General features: G+C 58.4%; 1 protein-coding gene and 1 long non-coding RNA gene across 9 annotated transcripts in view; one reads left to right on the forward strand and one right to left on the reverse strand.

Annotated features, from left to right (window-relative positions):
* Window positions 1-9,999, reverse strand: part of LOC146401546 (uncharacterized) — a 30,351-nt gene extending 20,352 nt beyond the window's left edge. The window contains exon 1 of the long non-coding RNA XR_014810128.1: window positions 9,905-9,999. This is a non-coding gene — a long non-coding RNA (uncharacterized LOC146401546). The remainder of the gene's footprint in view (window positions 1-9,904) is intronic.
* Window positions 920-18,866, forward strand: MDFI (MyoD family inhibitor). Of its 8 annotated transcripts, none has more exons than XM_013977909.3 (5): window positions 920-1,105; window positions 2,681-2,767; window positions 10,723-10,905; window positions 14,518-14,742; window positions 17,854-18,866. In XM_013977909.3, the coding sequence occupies exons 2-5, from the start codon at window positions 2,692-2,694 to the stop codon at window positions 18,108-18,110; spliced, it is 741 nt and encodes a 246-aa protein (XP_013833363.1). In that variant the 5' UTR covers window positions 920-1,105; window positions 2,681-2,691; the 3' UTR covers window positions 18,111-18,866. The 8 variants fall into 8 exon arrangements, 7 of the variants coding, with proteins under 7 accessions (XP_013833363.1, XP_013833365.1, XP_084824200.1 ...); XM_013977911.3 differs by having other exon boundaries at window positions 10,728-10,905; XM_084968074.1 differs by lacking the exon at window positions 920-1,105 and adding an exon at window positions 1,637-1,728.
* The last annotated feature ends 1,830 nt before the right edge of the window (window positions 18,867-20,696 follow it).

The raw sequence follows: 20,696 nt of genomic DNA on the forward strand, positions 1-20,696 counted from the left end.
GCGACCTATACCACAGCTCATGGCAACACTAGATCCTTAAGCCACTGAGCAAGGCCAAGGATCGAACCCACAACCTCATGGTTCCTAGTCAGATTCGTTTCCACTGCACCACAATGGAAACTCCTAACGTGTTGATTAAAAAAAATTTTTTTGTGTGTGTGTTTTTAGGGCTGTCCCTGAGGCACATGGAGTTCCCAGGCTAGGGGCTGAATCAGAGCTGCAGCTGCCAGCCAACACCACAGCCACAGCACCACAACGCCAGATCCCAGCGGTGTCTGTGACCTATCCCACAGCTTGCAGCCACGCCGGATCCTTAACCCGCTAAGTGAGGCCAGGGATCAAACCCACATCCTCATGGATACTAGTTGGGTTCTTAACCCATTGAGCCATCGGGAATCCCTTAAAACTTTTTATTCATGTATAATAGTCATACAAAACCATTTTATGTACCTTAAATGTTCAGCTTGCTTGCTTTTCACAAACCTGAGCACACCTATATAACCATGTGGGATTAAACAAAGTATATTTTACATTTCCAACAAACCAAATATATTAATTAATGCTGGGCCAGATTCAGAAGGCTGCTGATCTCAAGCAGGTGATTTGGACAGTAAGACTGGGAGACTGGGCTGATCCAGAGTTTAGGGGCCCTGAATAGAAGCTGAAAAGCAGGAGAGGAGGGAAGTGGTGCAGCTCTAGGGGCTCCCCACTTGCAGGAGCCCGACAGAGAGAGACATGGGGGCTGCCCTGGAGACAACTGCCCATCTCCCTTTCACCCTCCCACTCCCACTTTTGGAGGCAGATGAGGCCAAGCCGGCGGGCCCAGGTAAGCCAGCAAGAATGCTGCAGTGGCCAAGCCCCGCGGGTGCGCCGGGTGACTCAGCCCTTGCCGGGAAGGGGGGAGTCCACCCTGCTCCCCAGAACTTCCAGACAGCAGCCTGATCTGGGCTGGCTCCCGGGGGCTCCAGGCCAGGCCCCTCAGCAGGCAGCCCGGCCAGGGAGCGGGACCCTCTCCACCCGGCCTGGGGCCCCCATTTCCGGGCAAAGCTACCTGGGCCCATCGCGGGGGCGTGACGGCCCAGCGAGGAGAGGTCCTCTGAGCTTGGTAAGTAACGACTGCGGGGACTGAGAGACACCAATGAGAGGCCCCAAGTCCCTAACAGGGTCCTGGCGCCCCAGTCCCCAGTTTCAAGCCCGGGCTGGAAGGCGGAACCGGGAGAACTGGCCTGACGCCGCTGCAGCCGCCGCCGCCTCCCTAATAGCTCCCGGGCCCTCGTGGTGCGTGCGGAGCCCAGACTCCAGGCTCCGAGGCGTCCTCGGCCAAGCGTAGCCAAGTCACTGTCACCCCCGCGGGTAGCCCTACCTGAGAACCATCCCATGGGCCCTCCCACCCCATCTCCTGCCCACACCCGGCGGGTGGCAGGGTCCCTGCCCACCCCTGTCCTCCAGGACCTGGCCCCGGACGGAGCGAGGCTGAGAGTCCTTGAGTTCCCCCCCACCCCACCGCGACCGCCCCTTCCTACCCCCGGCCCAGAGGAGGGACCAGCTCACAATTCCAGATGTGTCGCCTGGCTGCCCCAGCCTGGAGGGGCTCCTTCGCTCCCCTTTGCCGCGCACGCGAAATCTGGAAGGGCTCAGATTCCAGTCTGGAGCCAAAAGACGAGCTGAACTCCAGAACCTCTCGGCCTTCAAAGTTGGGTTTCTGACCCATATTCCCACGCACGGCTGGTAGGGGTTGGGGGATTAGGCACGCTCAGGGCTGCTCTAGGACACAGGAGGCTAGATAGTCACTTAACCGGATTTCCCGAAGGGACAACTAATAGCGGGGTGGGCACCAGGACTGTGCCAGGGCTTAGGACCCCGGGGGGAGACCGAGGGGGTAGACAAAGGGTGTCTGAGAAACTTGATCGCTTCCATCTTTGGGACAGCGAGGTTTGGGGCCTCAAGTTTTCAGACAATTGGCTCGAGGTAGCCGTGGTCAGCGTGCTTTCTCTCTGGTTCTCTTGCTTTTGCGAAAACTTTTCAGAGTTTAGAACAGGAGAGGGGGAACACGCGGCACTGTTTGCAGTCCCTCGGAGCACTGGGCCTGGGAGGGGGGCGGAGATTTGGGGAGCCTGGGGCCCAGCTCCGAGAGCGCGGAGGAAGCGCGCGGAGCCGGCTTCCTGTGGGGGCTCCGGCCGCGGCGCCCCGCGGACAGACGTGTCCGGCCCTGGCTGCGCCTAGTCGGACGCGTTGGGGGGGCAGGGGCGCGGTGGGGGGGGGGCGCCTGGGAAGGCGAAGAGGGGGCGGGGAGAGGGTGGGCCGGCGGGAGGGGAGGGGAGAGCCGAGTGGGGGAGGAGCGAGGGGGCTGCCGCGAGAAGAGGCAGAAAGAAGGGGGCGAGCGGCGCGCGCTGGCGCCGAAATGGGAGAAAGGAGCGAGTGAAAGGGGAGGGGCACCGGGCGAGCGCGGAGGAGCCGAGTGGCCCCTGGGGCTCCGCGGCCGGCGCGCATGGCAGGCCCCGCGCGGTGATCTTCGCGGGGCGGAAGAGCAGCGCGCAGCTCCCACGAGTAAGTCGGTCGGGGGCCGCGCCGGAAAGCGGGAAAGAGAGAGGCTGCGGCTGGATCGCCCCCTGTCCGGCCCCTTTACCCCGGCACGCGCGCAGGACCGTCCCCCCAGCCCGCTAAGCTCTGTCTCCCGCAGGTCCCGGGCCGATGTCCCAGGTGAGTGGCCAGCGTCCCCCTCACTGCGACGCGCCGCATGGAGCCCCCAGCGCAGCCCCGGACCCAGGTAGGATCGGGGATGGAGAGCGAGGCTGGAAGGGAGCGGGTTAGGCGGCTGGGGGAGGGGGAATTCTCCTCCCTTCTCCCTCAGAAGTGGGGAGACTGTTCGGGGGAGCTTGGGTGAAGGTGAGGGCGAGGACTCTGGGTATGGAGGACAGGGTCCGAGGAGACTGGAGGGCTGGGGCGGTGGGGGCAGGGCCCGAGCGGAGGCGGTGGCAGCGCCAAGTTGGCTCCAACTCCCCCCCACACACACACCAGACACACACACACCGCAGTGTCTGTGGGTCCTCCTTGGATTTGTGTCCCAGCAGTTTCTGCCCAGTGTGTAAATATTTATGGGGGCCTGAGGCGGGGGTGGGGGTGTCTGAGTCTTCTCTCCTTCCCTTCCCCCCAACCCAGCCGAGCAGAGCGCTTCCCGAAAACTTTTGTCCGCAGCTAGCGGCTGCGGGACCCGGCCCTCCCCTCCTTGCCTCCTCTGCTCGCCTTCCTCTCCGCCTGGGCCTGGCCAGTCCCGGCCACTCCTACTCTGCAGGCACACACAGACACGCACAGACACACACCTTCCATCTCTTTCTCTCTCTCCACCAAGTACCTACAACCGGAGTGACATGTCCCTTCCCCCAAGTCTTGGGCTCTTTAACCCCCCCTGGGATTCCTGCAGGAGCCTCCCAAACCAGGAGGGTTTGTGACTCCCTGCTGGGGATTTAGGGGGCCAGGGAAGAGTCCTGGGGCTGTGGCTCTTGGTTCCCTCTCCTCACAGTACAGATGTGAGCTTACAGTGGAACACAAGGTCAGGGAGGAGTCAGGAACATCTGGGCTTGTTCAGGGGCAGCAGGGATGGCGTGCAGAAGTACAGGCCCAGATTTCGTGCCTTTCATCCCAGCTCTAGGTTAGTCTAATCTGCCTTCCTCTCACCCACCCCCCATTCCCGCTCCCTCCCTCTTTGAGTCTCTGAATAATCTGGAGGTCTGGTTCTGGACCTCTGGCACCAACTCCCTGCGTGGCCTTGGACGAGTTCCCTTCCCCTCTCTGGCCTCCGTCTCCACATCTGCCCATAGGGGCTGGTCCACCTGTTTGGAGAGGCCCAGGACTACCTGGTGTGGGTGCTGGCACTCTAGAGACCCAGGGCTCTGGAGGTGGAGGCAGGGCAGGGGGCGGGGGGGGGGGGTCTCCAAAAGCAGAGTGAGGACAAGTGGGAGATGTCGGGCCAGGGGCCAGCACATTCGTGAGGCTGATGTGTCTGTCTGCTGTGCATCCCGCCAGCCCTCAGATCCCCCCGCCCCGTGGGGGCCCTGGAGCAGGGGCTTGTGGGGGATAAACTCCAAGAACTGGGCTCCTGCAGCCTGAAGAGAGAGCTGGCGGCAGGGGCCCAGGGAGGCTCTTTCTCTCTGTCTGAGAGTTTTCTCTCTCCCTCTCTCTTTCGCTCCTCCTCTCTTTCTCGGCCTCCGGCTTCTTTCCCACCCTCCCACTCTCCTCTGCTTTCTTCCTCGGCTTATCCATTTTCTCTGCTCCTTCCACCGCTCCCTTCTTCCAAGATCCTCTCCCCTGTGTGACCCGTTTGGAGCCCCAGCAGGGAGAGGAGGGGCTGGAAGTGCTTGGGGCCTGGGACCAGGGCCAGGGTGGGCCACTGGGAGGGTTCAGCCCTGAGCTGTAACTTGAGGCCCATCCCCACCCCCACCCCAGTGAGCCCCCTCCCCAGCCTGGGCTGGGCCAGACAATGTGGCTTTCATAACACGAGAAGGTCTGGCTCTGCCGCTTTGGGAGAATGAGCCTGCTGCCCAGGAAGCCCAAACCGCAGGAGACCCAGCCAAACCCCCACAGACGCCTGAATCCGAGACCAGAATCCCCCACGCTCCCTGCCGAGTGCTGACAGAACAGCAAGGCCACAGCGCTGCCCCGCTGGGGCCCTGTTGGCAGGACAGCTAGGGAGCAAGTCAGCCCCTCCCTCAGCCGCCCAGGGCGCAGACGGGGTGCAGCAGGACTCAGCGGCGGCGCAGCTCTGGTTGCGGCAGGCGGCCAAGCCCCCACACCCTTGGCTCCCCCAGTGGCCTCCTCCTCACCTACCCTGAGAGCCCCCGGAGCCTGGCTCCATAACCCACAGCAGATTTCTGCCCAGCGTTGGGGCGTCACATTCCTGCTCTTGGTTCTAAATTGAATTTCTTGGGGAATTGGAGCCTTCAGACCTAAAATAAAACCAACCGGACCCGGCCTAACGGGCCAATTCAGTCCCGCTCCAGTCCTCAGCCTGGTAGTCTGAGACGGACCTGTATGTCACAGATGCATGTCAAGCGAGCCCATGTTGTTGCCTCCTTGGTGCCAGATGCCAGCCCTAATCCTCACCTTCGCGTTCCCTGGTCTTCCCCTGATCTGGGGCTTTCCAGGCTCCAGAACTGTCCTCACCAACAGACATGGGCTGAGCATCCACTACCATGGGTGTAGAGATGGACATGGACCCGCCCAAGGGAGGGAGCTGGGGAGGGCCGCAGTCGGGTTGACCCCTTGGAATTTGCTACCGAGTTATGATTTCCGAAGGGGAACCCTGGGCGCTAAGTTCTCAGTGAGCCACTCAGAGGAGGATCAGAGAAGGCTTTCTGGAGAAAGAGATGGAGCTCCAGCGGGGTCATGAAAGATGAGTTGGAGTCGGAGTGAGGGAAAGGGTAGGAAGACCTCAATATAAGAGGACGTCAAGGAGTTCCCATCATGGCGCAGTGGTTAACGAATCCGACTAGGAACCATGAGGTTGCAGGTTCGATCCCTGACGTTGCTCAGTGGGTTGAGGATCTGACGTTGCCGTGAGCTGTGGTGTAGGTCGCAGATGCGGCTCGGATCTGCTGTAGCTGTGGCCGTGGTGTAGACCGGTGGCTACAGCTCTGATTAGACCCCTAGCCTGGGAACTCCATATGCTGCGGGTGTGGCCCTAAAAAGACCAAAAAAACAAAAAAACAACAACAACAAAAAAAAACAGAGGAAGTCAATATAAGCTTGGATGGGTTAGGCGGAAGGCTGGTGGTGGCCTGGGGCCATGTCAAGGTCGGGTGGCCTGGAACACAGGATCCTTGTCCATTGATTAGGTTGAATTCATAGAGACTGGAGGCCTTGAATACCTGGCCAAAGAGAGACCGGAATCTGGGGTTCTGGTCACCCCTCTCGGAGTGGATGGGATCCCGGCCCTCTCTCTGCAGAGGTGGTCGGAGCTCCAAGGGGAAGGGCCAGGTCCACTGTCCACAAAGGTAGTGGAGAGGGACTAGGCCTGGGAGCTTGGGGACAAGGACCCTGGGGACACTTTCCAGGCATGGAGTAAATCCTTCCTTCGTGGAAGAGATCCCCCTAACTCCTTCTTGGTCCAGGAACAGCGGCCAGAGGGAGCACATGGGATCCTGCTGAAATTTTGAGTCTTGGTTTCCCTCTTGGGCTTAGGGGTTTTGGTTTTTTTTTTTTTTTTTTTTTTTTGGTCTTTTTGCCTTTTCTAGGGCCGCTCCTGCAGCATATGGAGGTTCCCAGGCTAGGGGTCGAATCGGAGCCATAACTGCCAGCCTACGCCACAGCCGCAACAACGCAGAATCCGAGCCGTGTCTGCGATCTACACCACAGCTCACGGCAACGCCAGACCCTCAACCCACTGAGCAAGAACAGGGATCGAATGCACAACCTCATCATTCCTAGTCAGATTCGTTAACCACTGAGCCATGACGGAAACTCCGGCTTAGGGATTTAACATGACTTTTCCACCCTCTCCTGGGACTAGCCTTTCCAGAACTCAGGGCCTTGTCCGGAACCTTTTCCTGTGTTAGGGGTGAGAATGCATCAAAGCAAAGGGGTTCTTGCCTTTCTGTGTTTCTCCTTTGGGGATGGGGACCCTTGAAAGAAATGCAGGCTGGGGCTTCTGCTCAGAGGGGCCACTAGCAATGGAGCCCCCCGCCCCCCAGCACGTTAGAAAAAGGTTGTTCTCTGGGCAGGCGGAGCGGGTGTGCCACTGGGTGAGCAGAGGGCACCTCCGGGGAGGGCGGGGCCTTAACCTGGGACTCCAGCCCCGCTCCGACTCCCACCTCATCCCTTCCTGCACAACCCTTGGCCGTTGCTGGCCCCCTTGCTGTCTGGGAGTTTCTTCTCAGAGATGTTCTCCCCACTGAGGCTGGATAGGGGCGGGTCTTCTGGTCACAGGAGGGCTCTTTTGGTCTCTTGATGGTTGGGCACATGCGCTCCACCTCTTGCGTGGCTTTTCTGCACCATGTGCTCCCAGCAAGAGCGGTTTCTTGGAATCTGACTAGTATCCAGGTTCGATCACTGGCCTTGCTCAGTGAGTTAAGGATCCAGTGTGGCCGTGAGCTGTGGTGTAGGTGAAGACATGGCTCAGATCTGATGTGGCTGTGGCTGTGGTATAGACCGGCAGCTGTAGCTCCGATTTGACCCCTAGCCTGGGAACCTCCATATCCCGCAGGTGCGGGCCTAAAAAGAAAAAAGAAAAGAAAATTCAAACCATTCAGAAATTTAAAAAAAAAGAGAGAGAGAGAGAATGGTTTCTTGGTCCAGCATCTTGGCATTAGAGCCTCTGGGCAGCATGTCATTCGCAGACCAAGTCTCCTGTCACTCTTTTTTGTTTGTTTGTTTGTTGTTTGGCTGCCCCACAGCATATGGAGTTCCCAGGCCAGGGATCAAATCTGAGCCTGAGCTGTGACTTACGCCACAGCTGCAGCAATGCAGCAATTCTTAACCCACTGTGCTGAGCCGAGGATCGAACTGGTATCCCTGCTGCTGAGGAGACACCATCCATCCCGTTGCACCACAGCAGGAACTCCTTCCTGTCAGTTCTTGTTCCCTGTCATTCGGCTTCTGTGTCCCTGGGCCCTCAGCACAGCTTCCTCTCTCTGCCCTTACTGTTGCTCCCCCAGGCGTCTGCTGGGTCCCCTCGGCTGCCCTCCTGGCTCCAGAAGGTCTGTCTGTCTGTGTTTCCAGGTCAAGATGCCTGGACTGGATTTTCTTCCTCCCTGGTTTCCTTCCAAGGTCTGATGCTCACCCCAGAATGGCAGGTTTCCTGCAGGAGGGGCCTCCTGGGGAGTCATCTATCCTCTGTAATTTCCTGTTCCCAACAGAGGTCCCCAGCCCTGAAGGTGACTATTAGGAGAGGTTGCCCAGAGAGTGACAGGCAGGTGACCTGCGGGGAGGAGGGCAGAGGTGACAACCAGTCTCCCCAGCGCCTCTTTCTCTCCTCCCTCCCTCTCCACCCCTGGGGGCCAAGAGAGCTGCCATCCTGGCTCCTTCCACCATGGAACTAACTAACGGTGTCACCTCTGTGCACCCCGGCGACCTCAAGAGAAAGCCTGGGAAGTGACCTCGAGGCCCACCACGCCCTGGTTATTCTAGCTTCCCTTCTTCACGCTGCAGCTCTTACCACCAGGGATTCCCAACCGTTTCTGCTGCTGTCCTCTAAACATCCTTTTCCCTTTCTTTGCTGACCGATTATTCAGGCCCCAGGGTGGGCATTGCCTTCTCCAGAAAGTCCCTCCTAGACCCCCCCCCCACCTGGGATAAGTGCCACCATCTGTGCTTCCGCAGTTCTTAGAGGCCCCTGCCGAGCTCCCGCCCCTCAGCGGGTGCACGGTCCCCCACCCCCACCCTGACGGAGGAGCCCCCAGGGCAGCGACCTGGTCTTTCTCATGTGGGCCCACCCAGCGCTTGACGGTATTGGGAGGTGCATCGGCGGCGCTATTACACCAAACAGCACAGGAAGGAAGGAAGGAGGAAAGGAAGGAAGGGAGAGGAGAGAGGGTGGGCGGGGGAGGGGCGGATGGCCCTCCGCTGGCGGGGGCACTGCTGAGGGATTCATTTACTCTTTGAAACTTCAAAGCACCAGCCTTAGGAGCCCCCTTTCCACACAAGGTGACCCAAGTCCTAGTACCTCGCCCAAGCTGGCATCTGGTAAAACCCAGGGCTTGGGTCTTTTGAGCTCCTCACTCAGGCTTTTGTCCTTAGGACGCCCGGGAGGGCCAGCCCTGCCCTTCATTCAGGGCCAGCGCTTCGCTTAGGCTCCAAGGTTGGGTGGTCTAGTCCCCTCCTGAGGATTAGGACGCAAGCCGAGCCTCCCTCTTCACGTCAGCCTGGTCTTGGCCCTCGAGAGCCATGTCCGTGCTGCCAGAGACCAGGCTATGGGCTGGGAGAGGTGTCACGGAGCAGACAGCCTGGCTCCCCCTTGGGGGTCCTCTCCCCTGGCCTGCTCCCCCTGGTGCCAGCCCTGCCATCTTTAGAAAGTCACCTGCCCTCCCATTAACCCAGGCAGTGAGAGGGACTCTCCATGGGCCCAAGGGAATAGACGGGGCTGGAGGGACCTGCCCTCTGCCTTCCTCGGCACCTGGAGGCTGTCCCAGCATATAGAGGCTGCCTTCCAGGGGCAACTGGAGCCCTAGCCCACCCTCTCCCTGTCCCCGCTTCTGGCTCCAGGTGGAGCCAGGGGTTCCCCTGGGCGGGTGGGAGCATGCCTGCTGCTGTCCGTGGGACTCACATGGAGCCTCTGTCCCCTGGGCCACGGGAGACCAGGATGTGCAAAGCCAGGATTGCTCAGGCCTTGTTCCCTCCCTTGAGGACACTCCATCCCCCGAGGCCTGCGTGCCCCAAAGGGTCCCTCGAGTATCTCCCTCCCCCGCTCGTCTCATTGCGAGGCTCAGAGAAGGACACCCTGTGTAAGGGCCCCTGGGCTCTGTGACTGGTTCCGTTGCCACTTCCAAGACTAGCCTTGGTCTCCCACAGTCCCTGCAGATGTGTCTCGTGATCTCTGTGTGTGGGGTTAGGGCGGCCACTGGCTCATCACCCTTTCTCTCCATCTTTCTCCATGTCTCCCTGTGTCCCTCTCCTCTCCCTGAGCCCTTTGGCCTCTGTCTCTCTCTGAGTGTCTCTGGCTGCGCCTTGTCCTTGCCCAGCCTGGCCCCTGGCCCTGTGCCCCCAGGCTTCACCCTCCTTGTCCACCCTCGGGCCTTCCCACACTTTTTTCCAGGTCCCCCTTCTGCCTCCTTGCCCCAGCTCCCAGCCCCCAGAACATTCGCCCCCCTCCCCGGGCCCAGGGGGCCCTAGTCCTGCCACCTCAGGAACTGTGGCTCCATATCTGCCTTCCGCCCACCTTGCGCGGAGGGGCCAAGCCGCTCACTGTAATTACCTGTGGCTGCCGGCCGCCTCGTCCAGCGCACTCGGGCTGTCTCCCTGTCTCCGTCTCCCTGTCTCTCTTCCTGCCCGTGGCCCCTCCGCCTCACTGCCAGGCTCCTCTGCCTCTCTCTCCTGCTGTCATCCTCTCTCTGACCCAATTTCTCACTGTCTGTCTCCTCCCGCTCTGTCTGCATCCCCCTCCTTCGCCATCGCCTCTGCCTCCGACCCCGGCTTTATCTTTCTCTCCATCGCTGACTTTCACGCGGCGGCTGAGCCTCCCCTCCCGCCTGTCCTGGGCTGTCTGTCACTGAGTGTCTGGGGTCCCTCTCCCTCTGCGTCTGGTCTCCCACCTTCTGATGTGCTGTCTCGCTTTGCTTCTGCCTTCCCCCCTGTCCCTCTGATCTTTCTCTCTCCAGGTCACTCTGGATGGCTGTCTCTACCTCTTCATTGCTGGCCATCCGTCACTTCTCTCCTGTGCTGTTTCTGCCTCACTTCTCTCCTATGCTGTTTCTGCCTCCTCCCCTGACTTTCCTTTGTGTGGTGCATCTCTGGCCCCCTCCCCGCCAGCACACATGCATGAGCACGCACACACACACACACGTGCACACGCATACACACACACACACACACACTCACACAGCCTTGCTCGCTCATGGGCTGTGGTTTGGGAACTTTCTATTTTGGAGTCTGGCGCTGTTGCCACATAGGGTAAGGGCTGGGTAACTGAGACCAAGAGTGAGGGCTTCTGCTGGGCTGTGGGAAGGGAACCAGGGCTGGGCAAACAGGAGGGCACCGGGAAAATGTCCCTCAGTCTGTCTGCTTTTTCCCTAGCCCAGACCACATCCCTCCTGCCTGGGCTGGAGGTAGTGACAGGACCTGCTCATCCTGCGGAGGCAGCGCTAGAGGAGGGCTCCCTGGAGGAGGCGGCACCCCCCATGCCCCAAGGCAATGGCCCTGGGATCCCCCAGGCCCTGGACAGCACTGACCTCGATGTCCCCATAGAAGCTGTGACACGTGAGTCCTAGGGGACCAGGGGACTGGCCTGGCAACATGTAGGGGTTGCATTAGAGAATCCAGTCTAGATGGGATTGCAGAAATGCCATGGGCGCCTGTGGGAGCTGAGCGGGGAGCAAGGACCTGGAGGTGCCGACAAGGGGGAAGAGGTAGGACACTGTAGCTGTCCTTGCTGTCTAGGAAGAAGACCTCCACAGACAACATGCTTAGTATAAAATTAGTTTAAAATGAGTGTGGACAGGCTCCGGGCAATATAGTCCAGGATGGAGAGCATGAGGCTTATGGAGAGAGGCTGGGGATCAGGGCAGGGAGCTGGAGCGGGAGGCAGCCCAGCCTTCAGAGTCTCAGGAGCAAAACGGCAGGAGAGAGGCCCCCAGTTGCTCTGGATAGACAGGAGCAAAACTCAGCTCTAGCCCCGGGTTTGGTTCAGTGTCTCCAAGAAGGTCCTGGAGGAGGAGAATTCGCCCCCATCCCCCTCAGAAGCAGGGGAAGGGGCAGTCAGAGTCATTTGGTCATTTTAGCAAAATCTATAGGCATATTGGCACGTGCTAGATTTCTTTCCCTGAATGAAATGCCCACCTGCTCTCCATATCAGCCCCCAGCGAGGCCACAGGATAGCTCCTGCCAAGCCCATTTTCCGGATGAGGAAACCGAGGCATGAAGCCCCATGCTCAGCCCTAGACACACTGGGGAGCTCCGATCTCCCAGCTCAGTGCTGGATCCGATGCCTACCAGCCTAGCTGGCACGGCTGAGCGGGGAGCTGCCTTCAGCCAGGGCATCTGGGGTTAAGCTGGACTCCCTGGAAGCCAGGGTTACTAAATCCTGCTAGTGCACTGCCCTCAGCCTCCTCCAGACACAGCCCCCAATGGAACTGAGAGAAAGAGGTGAGCGCCACGGCCACGGAGAAGGGGGCCTGGATGGGAGCTGGACAGACACGCCTATGTCTCCCGGCCCCGAGTGTTTGCTCTGTGACTCAGCCCCCACGGCCATGGCCACAGGCAAGCTCTGTGTCTGCCTGAGCCTCTCGGGGCATCTCAGCTCACCACAGGCTCCCGCCCGCTGGTGTCTGTGCCCATGTTTAGGCAGCAGGGCAGAGGGCACCAAAGCTGGCCCAGGACTCAGCCCAGTCACTCCCCGTGGGGCCAGGAGGTGGGGCCAGGATGATTCAGGCTTGGCCACTTCCCACAGCCTAACCCCTGTTTACCCAGATGTAGGCACAGCTCAGGGCCAAAGGCTCCCCACATGGAGCATCCGCAGAGCCCTGTCTCCCATCCTCTGCCTGGCTCTCAGCTCCTCTCTCCCCACCTCCATCCCCTCCCTGCTCCACTTCCGAGCTGTGGAACCTCTGGCAAGTTTTACCCTCTCTGGGCCTCAGTTTTTTCACCTGTGAAATGGGGCAGTACTAGGTCTCTTTGATGCTTAAGGAAGTTAAGCTCAAGACCTGTCAGCTACTGGGTGTAAGAGTAGTGATGGTGGTGGTAGCAGCTTATTCCTCAGACCCTTGTCTCCCAGCCTCTGCCCCCTCCTTGCCTCTCTGCCCTTGGAGTCCCAACTTTTAGCCTCCAGGATGGTCCCATCTCTGACCCTTAGCTGTGTGACCTTGGACAAGTCACTGTACTTCTTTGGGGCGCAATTTCCTCATATGTAAAAGGAGGATATTTGGAGTTCCCCTTGTGGCTCAGTGGGTTAAGAACCTGACTAGTATCCATGAGGATGAGGGTTTGATCCCTGGCCTTGCTCAGTGGGTTAAGTATCCAGCATTGCCATGAGCTGTGGTGTAGGCCGGTAGCTGCAGCTCCAATTTGACCCCTAGCCTGGGAACTTCCAAGTGCCACAGGTGCAGCCCTTAAAAAAAAAAAAAAAAAAAGAGAGAGAGAGAGAGAGACTACGGCTCTATAGAGATGCTGAGGCTAATTCTCATGTTGGAATTCCCATTGTGGCTCTGCAGAAGACCGGACATAGTGTCCCTGAGGATGCGGGTTTGATTCCTGGGTTAAGGACCCAGTGTTGCCACAAGCTCCAGCATAGGTTCCAGATGTGGCTCAGATCCAGTGTTGCTGTGGCTGTGGCGTAAGCCGGCAGCCTGGGAACTTCCATATGCCGCAGGTGCGATACTAAAACAAAACAAAATTCTCATGTCAAATGCACAGAACAGTGGCCAGCAAGCAGGGAGTGCCCAGCCGCCTGCTACCACCATCAGTAGAAGGCCTGGCCCCGCAGTCAGGGGCAGCACAGAGGCCCCGTTCTGCTCTCCTCAGCCTCCCAGCCCATCCCCCCATCTCTTCCAGAAACAATCCAAACCCAGAGGCCTGGTGCTGGGGGAGCAGGGATCCAGACCCCAGAATCTGAGAGATGGAGGTGCCCCCATGTTTCCGGAGGGTCTCAGAGCCATTGGGTCCCGAGAGGAATCAGGAGCCCTGAGCAGCCAAGGGGAGTCCCCCAGCTCTTGTGACCCCTTCTCAGTCTCTTCCCCCGACACACACACACACACACACACACACACACACACACACACACACCCCTGGCCTTGTCTCTTGAGAAGCGAGCCGTGCCATCCAGGTGGGCACGCCTGAGTGAGGGGAGGATCTCCAGAGCCAGCGTCCCTGCACACCACTGCTAAGGCTGAAGCTCGGTCCCTCAGCCTGAGATGGGGACCCAGGCTTCCCAGCCTTGGGCTCTCTCTGCTGGCCTTTCTTTTCCCTTCTTCTCCCCCTCCTCACCCAGACCCCAGAGGCCCCTCAGCAATCTCTGCTGCTGCCACAACGCAGAGGCCCGGATCGGCAGGGAAGCTGGGGGCGGAAGGAGCAGGGGACCAGGGGCTGCTATGAGGAGCCTGTGGATTCCAGGGCCAGGACATTCATCTCCAAACAGATGTCTCCAGTAAATCACCCAGCACACGAAGGGCAAAAACAGCTGGGGGCCTGGCAGGGGCCAAGGTGATATTAACCACTTCCCTGCTATTGATCCACCCCAACTGCCACCATTCTTGCCAAAAACCCCAGGGCCAGAGTTGCCATTGTGGCTCAGCAGTAACAAACCTGACTAGTACCCATGAAGACTCAGGTTTGATCCCAGGCCCTGCTCAGTGGGTTAAGAATCTGGCATTGCCTTGAGCTATGGCACAGGTTGCAGACTCAGCTTGGATCTGGCATGGCAGTGGCTGTGGCGTAGGCCGGCAGCTGTAGCTCTGATTCGACCTCTAGCCTGGGGACTTCCATAGGCTGCAGGTGTGGCCCTAAAAAAAGAAAGAAGAAAAAAAAAATCCTAGGACCCCAAGAGCAGGAGAGTGCATTTAATGTGGGGTGAGAAGGTGGGATCCAGGGCTCTGAACCTCTCCCCTTGCCTTGCACCTCTGTATTTTCCGGAATAAGCACTGGTCTGGGAGTCAGGAGCCAGGCTCTACTCTGCCGTTGTTCTGTGACGTGCCTCTGGTCAAGTCACTTCCGCTCTCTGGGCCTCCATGTCCCCCTCTGCAGGATACAGATGAGCTGGGTGACCCGTGGTGTATCTAGGGATGGAGCAGGCAGGGTGAAAGCAGAGCTGGAAGGCTGTGCACCCACCTCGTCCCCATCCCCCATTTCCTCCATTGTCCTTTCTTATCATCTTTCCAGGCCAGCCTCAGGGGAATCCCTTGGGCTGCACCCCACTAGTGGCGAATGGCTCTGGCCACCCCTCAGAGCTGGGCGGTGCCAGGCGGACGGGGAACGGTGCCCTGGGTGGCCCCAAGGTCCACCGGAAGCTGCAGACACACCCGTCCCTCGCCAGCCAGGGCAGCAAGAAGAGTAAGGGCAGTACCAAGTCTGCTGCCTCCCAGATCCCTCTCCAGGCGCAGGAAGGTAAGCACTCCCTCCTGCCTTCCCCTGGGAAACGCTGCCAAAGCTGGGTCCTTCTGAGGCTGAGGCAGGGACCGACAGCAGCCTCTTTACCAGGTCGCTGCTTGGAAGGGCAGCATTTTAGCCCCACGCCAGTCATCTTGTTCATAAAGGGGTATTCAAGCATTTAAAATGTACTGGGCCTTGCAGTTCCTGCTGTGGCACAAGGGAATCTGCAGCATCTCTGCAGCACTGGGACTCAGGTTAGATCCCTGGCCCCAGTGATCTAAGGTTAAGGTTCCGGCATTGCCATAGCTGCAATGGAGATTGCAACTGCAGCTAGGATCTGATCCCTGGCCCGGGAACTCCATATGCCACAGGACAGCCAAAAAATAAAAATAAAAAATAAAGTGCACTGGGCCTCCCTTGTGAGCCAGGCTCTGCACTGTGTGCCCAGTAACTCAGTCCATAGCCTCAGAAATCTCTCGTGCCAGAGAGGTAATCACCCTGTGATGTGCTAAATGATACAGCCAAACACACGGAATGCTGTAAACACAGAGACATCCACACCAGCCCAGAAAGCTGGGAAGGGGAGTCTGGGAGGGCTCTGGAGGTGTTTGAGCAAACTTTAAAGGACCAGTAGGAGGATCTAGCTGGGGGCATTAGCACAGAGGTGAGAACTGGCTAGTGTGGTTAGATTATGAAGTTCAAGTTGAGGAATTGTGGGAGGTGAGACTCTAAGTAGACAGCGCCTGGACTCTGGGGTATGTTGTAGGGGGGTGCTTGGTAAGCCATGTAGTGGACCTTGATTTCATCTGGGGGACAGTAGGGAGCATTGAAGGGTTTTAAACAAGGTAGCAGTCTCAATCAGATTTGCAACTGAAGAGCTTCCTTATCCAATTTGCAGTTAGATAGCAGGGGTTCGAACTGCACTGCACAAGCCCCTGTTCCTTGTACACAGGAACCGGGGTGGGGGCATCAGAGCCTCCTTGGCTGTGGGAGACTCCCACAGGACCAGCAGCCTGTGCCAGGGATCTGCCAGTGGCCCCAGGAGGGGGGTCAGCCCAGCATCCTGGCAGCAAGCTAAGCAGTTCAGAACCAGCCCCCCCACCACTTACCAGCTGGGTACCCGAGGGCAGGATCATGCATTAATTCACTTCCTGTGAATTCCGATGTACCAGGAGCTGTTCCGGGGACTATAACTGGCAAAGATGCTCACCCTTGTGCTTACCCTGTGGTAAGCGGGGAGAGTGGTGGAGGTGGTGGAAGGTGATGAGCCCCGCGCAGGGAAGCAAAGCCAGCAGTGCCAGGGCTGGGGCCCGGGGGGCAGCTTGCAGTATTCAAGAGGGTGCCAACGCTGTTACTTTTTTTTTTTTTTTTTTTTTGGTCTTTTTGTCTTTTTAGGGCCGCACCCGTGGCATATGGAGGTTCCCAGGCTAGGGGTCTAAGCAGAGCTACAGCCGCCAGCCTACACCACAGCACAGCAACGCCTGAGCCGTGTCTGCGAACTACACCACAGCTCACAGCAACGTCGGATCCTTAATTCACTGAGCAAGGCCAAAGATCAAACCTGCAACCTCATGGTACCTAGTCAGATTCGTTTCCACTGCGCCACGACGGGAACTCCAACACTGTTACGTTTAGAATGGATAAGCAATGAGATCTTCCTGTACTGGAACTGTATCCAATTTCTTGGGGTAGAACATGAAGATAGATAGTATGAGAAAAAGAATGTATGTATACGAATGTCTGGGTCACTTTGGTGTACAACAGAAATTGGCACAACATTGTAAATCAACTATACTTAAATTAACAAAATTAAAAACGGGTGTTCCCACTGTGGCTCAGTGAGTTACAAACCTGACTAGTATCCATGAGGTTGCGGGTTCGATCCCTGGCCTTTGCTCAGTGGGTTAAGGATCTGGCATTGCCATGAGCTGTGGTGTAAGTCGCAGACACAGCTCGGATCTCGAGTTTCTGTGGCTGTGGCGTAGGCCGGCAGCTGCAGCTCTCATTTGACCGGGAACTTCCATGTGCCCCAGGTGCAGCCCTAAAAAGCAAAAAAAAAAAAAAAAAAAAAAAAAAATTAAGTTAAATTTAAAAAAAAGAGAGAGGGCACCAAGGAAGGCCTCACTGAGAGGAGACCTTTGTGGAAGAAGGGGTGGTGGGGCACAGAGTGAGCCGAGCATACATCTGATGCCAGTGCGCTAACAGGACAGGGGGCAACACCTGCATGGCCAGAAGTAGCCCATGTGGCCACAGCAGAGAAATGGGGGCGGATCTGCAGGGGCCACTATGACCTCTGGTGCTCTTACCCCTGGTGAGGCGGAAGCCCCTAGAGGGACCTGAGTGCTGGAGGGCAAAATCTGCGTGACACTTTTCAAGGGTCCCTCTGGCCTCCTTGTGGGGAGTGGATGGGGAGAGGGGTGGTCAAGTTAGGGAGTGGGGAGACCTGTGAGAAAGCAGCTGATGCCTGGTGAGAGATGATAGAGTAGTAGGATTCTGCATAGATTTTCAAGTGACTTTCCTGTGCCTGAGTTTCTTCATCTATGAAGAGGGGCTAATACTGCCCCACTTCTAGGAGCTCTTGCAACTTTGTTTGTTTTTGTGCTTTTGGTTTTTTTAGGACTGAACCCACGGCATATGGAGGTTCCCAGGCTACTGGTTGAATTGGAGCTGTAGCTGCTGGCCTCTGCCACAGCCACAGCAACTCGGGGTCTGAGCCGCGTCTGCGACCTACACCACAGCTCCCGGCAATGCCAGATCCTTGACCCACTGAGCGAGGCCAGGGATCGAACCCGTGTCCTCATGAATACTAGTCGGGTTCGTTACCGCCGCCGAGCCACAACCGGAAGTCTCTGTTGCAAGTTTAAATGAGTTTAATTTATGCGCACTGCTTAGAACAGTTCCTGGAACGTGTCATCACTGCGTGTTCCCTAAATATGTGACTGAGGGTGGTTAAGGGAGGGACCCAGGACCCAGACTGCCCTGGCTCAGACCTTCAGCCCACTTCCCTCTCTGTGCCTCAGGGTCGTCACCTGGGAGGTGGGTCCCCACTTCATGGGGTTGGCGCAGGCTGGTCGAGCACTGGGCAAGGTCCCTCCTGCTTGAGCGAGCCTGGCCCTCTCTCTGCAGACTGTTGCGTCCACTGCATCCTATCCTGCCTGTTCTGCGAGTTCCTGACGCTGTGCAACATCGTCCTGGACTGCGCCACGTGCGGCTCCTGCAGCTCGGAGGACTCGTGCCTCTGCTGCTGCTGCTGTGGCTCCGGCGAGTGTGCTGACTGCGACCTGCCCTGCGACCTGGACTGTGGCATCCTGGACGCCTGCTGTGAGTCGGCCGACTGCCTGGAGATCTGCATGGAGTGCTGCGGGCTCTGCTTCTCCTCCTGACCCCCCACCCCTGGGCCCCCCCCCACCCAGGGCCCTCCCGGACCCCAGCCCAGTGACAGGGGTTGGGGGGGTGCCTGTCCTCCTCGCTGGTTTCCAAGGACAACAGCACGGAGGACCTGGGCAGGGGTGGGATTGGAGGACCAGTCCTGGATCAGCTGCCAGGGCTGTGGAACACTGTGAAAGTTGGGGGGGCGGGGCAGGGACACGGAGGGAGGCTTGGACGAGGGGCTGTGTCTACCTCTCACTGCCCCTGCGACTGCCTCCCATCACCCCCACCACCACCACCAGGCTTAGAGGACAGCAAAATGTGAAAAGAGACACCCCACCCGACCTCAGCCAAGCACCTCCCCAGGCTCCTCCCTGACCCGGACTGGGACCCAGAGGGCGGGGCTGGGCTTGGGCTCGGGACAGGGTGGGATGGGATGGGGTGGGGTGGGTGGGAACCCTTATAGAAAAGACTGGAGGAGTTCCCATCGTGGCGCAGCGGAAACGAACCCAACCCGTGAGGATGTGGGTTCGATCCCTGGCCTTGCTCAGTGGGTTAAGGATCTGGCATTGCTGTGGCTGTGGTGCAGGCCGGCAGCTGCCGCTCTGATTCAACCCCTAGCCTGGGAACTTCCATATGCTGCAAATGCAGCCCTATAAAAAAAGCAAAAAAAAAAAAACAAAAAAAAACTGGAAGGGGAGAGGGAGGGAATGAATGGGGGGAGGGTCTGCTCTACTTGTTGCTGTAAATAAAGATACGTGTCCATCTCAGATTTCCCCAGGACGCATGAGTACTGGGCAGGGACCGTGACTGTCAAAAGCAGATGCGCCACAACCCTGCTACAAAGTCCCCAAAAGGATGGGGCTTCCCTGGCCTGCAGGGGCCTCCTCCCTTGTTCCGCGTTCCCTTCTAAATGGAGGAAGAGGGGTCTCTACTCCCCACCCTTATTTCCCTCTTCCCGCCAAAGGGATGGAGAAACCAGAAAGGGAAGAGTTAACCCTTGGCACTGAATTAATTAACAGCAGATGTGTTCGGGTTTTGATTAATTAATCTCCTGCTGACTTCAGCTTCTCAAAGCCACGATGGCTCCAAGGCACAGGGCGATGCCTGTGTCAGCGGCAGAGCTGTGCCTGGGGAGGGGGCAATCCTAGGCCTGGCACAGCCTGGGCTGCTCTGGGAGGCAAGTTTGGCCTGAGTGGGGGTCACATGACGCAGCTGCAGTTGTCCCCCTGATTGCCGGGGGGGGGCTGAGATAGAAGAAAACTGGACTGTCTGGTGCCTCAGGGGCCATGTGTCCAGCGCCCTTGGTGTGTGGGGGTCGGGGGCAGGCAAAGCCAAGCACCAAGGCCGAGAGTGGGGTGTCTGTCTGGGCTGAGCCCCTCTCCACCCACTCCTGGTCCTGGAGGAAGCCAGGAGGGTGCAGGGTGAGTGAGAAGACGTCGCATGGTGGGACAAGAATTGCCCTGAGGAGACATGGCTGAAGAAGGTCTTGAAAAGTGGAGACCTCACCCCAAACTGGGGGGGGGGGCACTGCTTCCAGGAACAAAGGCTGGAGTGGCCCAGAGGGATTCTAGAGGAAGGCAGGAGCTCAGGAAAAGGGCCAGATGAAATCTGAACTCTCTTAAGGAATGCCAGACAGCGGGGCAGCCCAGGGCATAGGGTGTAGGTTGCGGTGTCAGCAGGGAGGTGACAAGAGGTGCGGAGAAGGACTACCTCCCCACCCCCCTGCCACCGCCCCCGTACCCCCCTCTCACCCCCATCCCCATTCATGCACACGGACACAGGCCTCACTTCGCCAACATCAAGGCTCTCTCACCTCTGGGACCGCATAGGAAACTCAGGACCACAGAGGAGACTCAGGAAGCGACCTCCCTGGGATCACAGAGTGAAGATCAAAGGCAGGAGAGACGGCCTGTCTTCTAGGGCCCCGGTGTTCATTTATCTATCTGTTCATTTATCTCAGGTCTTTATTTCTCCTTTAGTTATTGTTCGCCCAAAGTACAAAAGGTGCAAAAGCCTAAACTGCATTTACAACTTTTGACACTTACCGTTTTCTCTTTTATTTTTAACCAAATTTTCAGAATCCCATGCACACTGCAGCCTAGTTATCACTTGACCATTTGGGGCTCCTCCTCATCACAATTGAGGAGCCCCTGGAGTTTCACACAGGGGGAGGCGGGGTCCGGCTTCATCCCTTCCATCCACTTCTGCCGTAAACAAGGGAGAGCAGAAGGTGTCCTTTTGCACGAATGAGCCGTGTCTGTGGACTAGGCCTGAAGGTACGATTGCTGGGCCACAGGGCACATGCATTTGTGATTTTGCCACAATGTGTGTGCGGGGGGAGGGGGGGTGCCCGTCGGCCCCCATGACCTCAGGGAGCATCCACTTCTCTCACAGCCACGGGAGGGCTGCCCTTCAGTTCCCGCTCAACCCAGGTCCTCCGCCAAGGCTCGGGTCCCAGGGACGTTAGGGTGGCCCGGGGCGGCGGGGTTGAGGGCTTGCTCCTAACCCGCTGGAGGCCTGGTCCAGGTGGGCAGGAAGGCCCCCTCCCAGCCCTCTGCCCTCAGCGGGAGCGGTGGCAGGAAGAGACACCCCTGCCC

Source organism: Sus scrofa, chromosome 7 (genome assembly GCF_054392235.1).
Source record: "Sus scrofa isolate SSC_HxYL_T2T_F1_AM1 chromosome 7, Sscrofa_HxYL_maternal_Yorkshire_Landrace_v2.0, whole genome shotgun sequence".
Lineage (NCBI taxonomy): Eukaryota > Metazoa > Chordata > Mammalia > Artiodactyla > Suidae > Sus > Sus scrofa.

What these genes read in the sequence shown, in the direction of transcription:
- MDFI (XM_013977909.3), top strand. Translation starts at nt 2,692, where the DNA reads ATGTCCCAGGTGAGTGGCCAGCGTCCCCCTCACTGCGACGCGCCGCAT. An exon ending in CAGCGCAGCCCCGGACCCAG is followed by an intron (nt 2,768 to 10,722) that starts GTAGGATCGGGG and finishes CTTTTTCCCTAG; the next exon opens with CCCAGACCACATCCCTCCTG. An exon ending in CCCCATAGAAGCTGTGACAC is followed by an intron (nt 10,906 to 14,517) that starts GTGAGTCCTAGG and finishes TCATCTTTCCAG; the next exon opens with GCCAGCCTCAGGGGAATCCC.